This window comes from Urtica dioica, chromosome 12, assembly GCF_054948205.1.
Source record: "Urtica dioica subsp. dioica isolate 48M chromosome 12, U.dioica_male_clone48M_v1_H2, whole genome shotgun sequence".
NCBI classification, from domain to species: Eukaryota; Viridiplantae; Streptophyta; class Magnoliopsida; order Rosales; family Urticaceae; genus Urtica; species Urtica dioica.
The window spans coordinates 12,323,508-12,327,693 of NC_142767.1; the positions used below are offsets into that span (position 1 = coordinate 12,323,508).

The following is a 4,186-nucleotide window of genomic DNA, read 5'->3' on the forward strand; positions in this document are numbered from 1 at the left end:
TACAACAGTTTAGTTCTATCGTAGAAGAGGAGCACTTTTTCAAGCTTTCGCAGCGACTACGAGGTGTCTCATCGCGGCGAGATCTGCTTTCCACGATGACAATATCTTCCGTTGTGGAAACGATCATTATTTGTTTTCTCTAATTACACACAAGAAATTAATCATGTCATGGTATAAACCAATTTGTAAATAAAAAAAAGTATTTACCGAATACCTCGCCTCGACGAGGAGTACTTGCTTCATGACAGAAATAATTTTCCGTGCCTATCCCTACCTTTTTTGTGCTCTCCCCCGCCTTCATATCTCTCTTCCCCGGGCTCCATATCTCTCCTAGCAGAAAACTTCAACACTCTCCAAGTAATTTTTTGTTATGCTGATTTGTTTGTTTCCTAGATTCATTTTAAGAATTAAGTGTTTGGTGAGTACGTTTGATATAAATTGTTATATCATGTTGGAATGTATGAGTATTATATAAGCAATAAAGAATATAGATTAGCTTGTTGGTTTTGTTTTGAGATTGAAACTGTAATTAAGGTCGAATAGTAATAAATTAAAAAAAAAAAAAAAAAACAAACATTGTGATGATGAAAACATAACTTTTTTTTCTTCTAATTTGATATATCAAGAATAAAAGAATTTTTATTAAAACATAACTACAACGACGACTTATTACAAGCATATATTCGCAACAAAATATAAATAAAATACAAGGAATTAAACAATTTCAATGGTACAATGTGTTTTTCTTTTTCTGTTTTTTGTGAACTTTTTGAGATATAAACAATTAGACAAATTTGTATAGCTAGAACTTAGAAGTTGCTCTCCTTCCATCCTCCAAAATTGTGCCCCTCAACATTGCTCTCTTCCACCTTCAAAATGCAACCACAGTTCCAATATGATCACTCAAGTGAACAATATAGTTCTTTTAATAATAATAACAGGAGTAAAACCACCAGGATTTGAGTCAAATTTTGTATCTCTATACAGATATAAATCTAGTTATGTGAAGAGATGAATCTAAAGACGAATAAATGTACTTACCATGCGAGTAAATTTTACGTCCACTTGTAGCTCTCCGTGATAAGATTTGTTTGGACGAACAATTCGGTATCTTTGAGTCTGTAGCTCGCAACTTCCATTTTCCACTCCCATTGACAATAAATCCTCCACATAGATCCTGTTTGAATTTAGTTTTAGTCAAACGTACGTAAATGGGACTTTTGAGATATGGAAATATTAAAAGCCTAATAAATCTAGAACATATGAATTTCAAAGGTTCAAGTTGCATGTCTTCTTACGTGGCTTCGCCAAGGTAATCGTCCGAAGAAAACGTGTCCTTGTCGAGGATCTTGAGGACAATCTTGTAATTGTGACCAGTTCCGGGATACTCAACCTTGAAGTTGAATTTCTCGTTCCACACCGGATTCTTGCCTTGCCCTGAATAATGATTTTTTTTTTTAGAAAAATTTCATATAATGTTACAGAAACATTAATTTTATTAATAGTCAGTATGTGTATACGCCATAATTATATATATATATATATATATATATATATATATATATATATATATCAATAATATTGTAGACCTATTTATTGTTAGGAATATTGCATGAAAGAAAAAGAAAATGAAAACTAACCAAGTAATCACGGATTACTTCTCTCATTGTCCTATCACATCTATAACATAATTTTTAAATGTTTGTTTGGCCTTTCGGTTGTTTTCTTTTTAGTATTATTATCGTCCGGGACACTAGTACGTAATAATTTATTTAGTTATATTTATTATACCTACTTACGCCTTTATACGATATATGAAAGAAAGTGATGCTTTTGAATATGTGCAAAATATGAAAATATATAAAGGATAACAACAAAAAAGCCCCACATAGTTTCCATTTATTTGATAATTCTCGTCAAGGTCAAAACGGAAAGAAAAAAAATAATGCATGCATGTTACGTAGCAGGCTAATTACAATATAATGCCACTAGTCCAAACCTTAAAAGACTAGTCAATAAACTTTAGATCTTTTTTATATAATCTGCATGGACGTTTTAACTCTCTCTCTCTCTCTCTCTCTCTCTCTCTCTCTCTCTCTCTCTATATATATATATATATATATATGTTCCCACACTAAATTGGCGATCTTAAAAAAAATTACTATGATATATTCCTTTTTAAGTTTAGAAGATAAATAAAGAAGAGAAGAGAGTATCACCTCGAGCAACGGTGCTCTTTTGCTCTTGACCTTTGTATTGAATTATAACATAAGGATCCATATGACCTGCCCAAATTTGCAAACTCACAAAAATTAACTATACAAACATATCGTTTTTTTTTTCCGTTTTATCGGATTATAACTCCATAAAATAATAAATTATTATAGCACTAGCATTAAAAGAAAATACAATTTGTTTATACCAATGAAATCAGTGTCATGAAGACCTTTAGCTTTCACGAGCAAAACCTCCATAATTCCAGATGCCATATCTCTGTCAATCTATAAAATAAAAAAAAAATATATGTTTTTGTATTTTTGTTTATGATCTCTATGAGCTAGAAGTAATGTAGTTTTCACTAAGTTTGAAGTATGTGAATCTTATGCAAGAAATTGCTTATATATATACAGATAACGAAGGAGCAAAAGGCAATGCAATACGACGAGTCATAGTCAGCCACATCAGACTAAGCCGCCAAGTATTTTTTATTCGGTTTGTCTGCATTTATTAAATGTGTCGTCAATCAAGACGGCTATAATATCTTAAGAGCAAATGACAAAAAAATTCCCTTGACTACTGTTACATTAATAAATCGTCAAATTTACATGAAAAACAGTTATATATTAAAGTTTTTGGTTAGACAACATAAACGTCTTTCCTATTTTAGAATAATTAACAGAAGTATACTTTCTATCTTTAATACATGCAACAGAGTCTTATCCTTTAAAAAAATTCATTATTATTTTTATATCGCACTTTCCATATCAATTTTTTTTTTTAATAGAATATACACACTTATTAAAAAGTGAAGGTATTTAAAGATAAAAGAGTTGTGCAACAAAGCTTGAGGGCGAAAGATATATATATATATATATATATATATATATATATATATATATATATATATATAAGGACGAAAGTATATATTAGGTCATTTTGATAATACACAAAAGGCAAGCTTTTATCACCAAAGATAAAAGCGTAAATAGTCATTGAGCTGTTATATGGGTGATATGTGATCAATACTCACTACTACAAATATGAGATTCTACAACGGACTTTTTACAACGCTTAACATAAGCGTTGTAGAAACTAGGGATTCTACAACGCTTAACATAAGCGTTGTAGAATCTGGGTGATTCTACAACGCTTATGGAAAAGCGTTGTAGAATCTGGGTGTTTCTACAACGCTTATGGATAAGCGTTGTAGAATCTGGGTGATTCTACAACGCTTTACAAAAGCGTTGTAGAAGAACTTAAATTTCAGATTTCCCACAACGTTACAACAACCCGTTGTAGAACCTTCGCCGCGGCACCATGTGATTTTCGCCGCGGCGAAACCTTTCTACAACGCAAGTTCAAAGCGTTGTAGAAGGATGGACCTCGCCGCGGCACGATTTAAACCTCGCCGCGGCGACAAATTCTACAACGGTTTTTTTAAAGGGTTGTAGAATAGAGTCGCCGCGGCGATGGTCCTCCCTCGCCGCGGCGAGATTATGTCGCCGCGGCTGGAAATAACCTCAGCCGCGGCGAGAAGGATACCGTGGCCTAGCAGTTTTCTATGAAACTGCCTCGCCGCGGCGATGTAGGACTCCCGCCGCGGCGAGATGATCCTACAACGGTTAGAAAATCCGTTGTAGGATCTTCTCGCCGCGGCGAAGACATATTCTCGCCGCGGCGAGGTTTTTAGGTTTTCACTATATAAACCAGTTTTCAGTTTTTTTTCTCATTTTCCTCAAAATACAAACGCGAGACAAACTATTTCGGCCGACTCTGTCTTCATTTTCTCTTCCAAAATCCCTCGCCACGTCCTCGCCGCCCCGATTTCTCGCCGTCGCCTTGTCCTCGCCGCCATTCTCGCTCGCCACATCCTCGCCGCCATTCTCGCTCGCCACGTCCTCGCCGCCCAACTCTCTCGCGCCTCTCTCTCTCTCACCGCCTCTCACTCTCTTTTTAAAGGTATGAT

The 4,186-nt window shown here is 34.7% G+C and overlaps 1 protein-coding gene across 1 annotated transcript; it reads right to left on the minus strand.

Annotated features, from left to right (window-relative positions):
• Positions 1-757: 757 nt before the first annotated feature.
• LOC149379177 (16 kDa phloem protein 1-like) lies at positions 758-2,589 on the minus strand. Its single transcript, XM_089603711.1, has 5 exons — positions 2,423-2,589; positions 2,220-2,285; positions 1,299-1,437; positions 1,042-1,177; positions 758-869 (listed from the first exon to the last, which is right to left on the minus strand). Exons 1-5 carry the CDS (start codon positions 2,487-2,489, stop codon positions 810-812), a joined length of 468 nt encoding a protein of 155 aa, XP_089459837.1. The 5' UTR covers positions 2,490-2,589; the 3' UTR covers positions 758-809.
• Between the last annotated feature and the right edge of the window lie 1,597 nt (positions 2,590-4,186).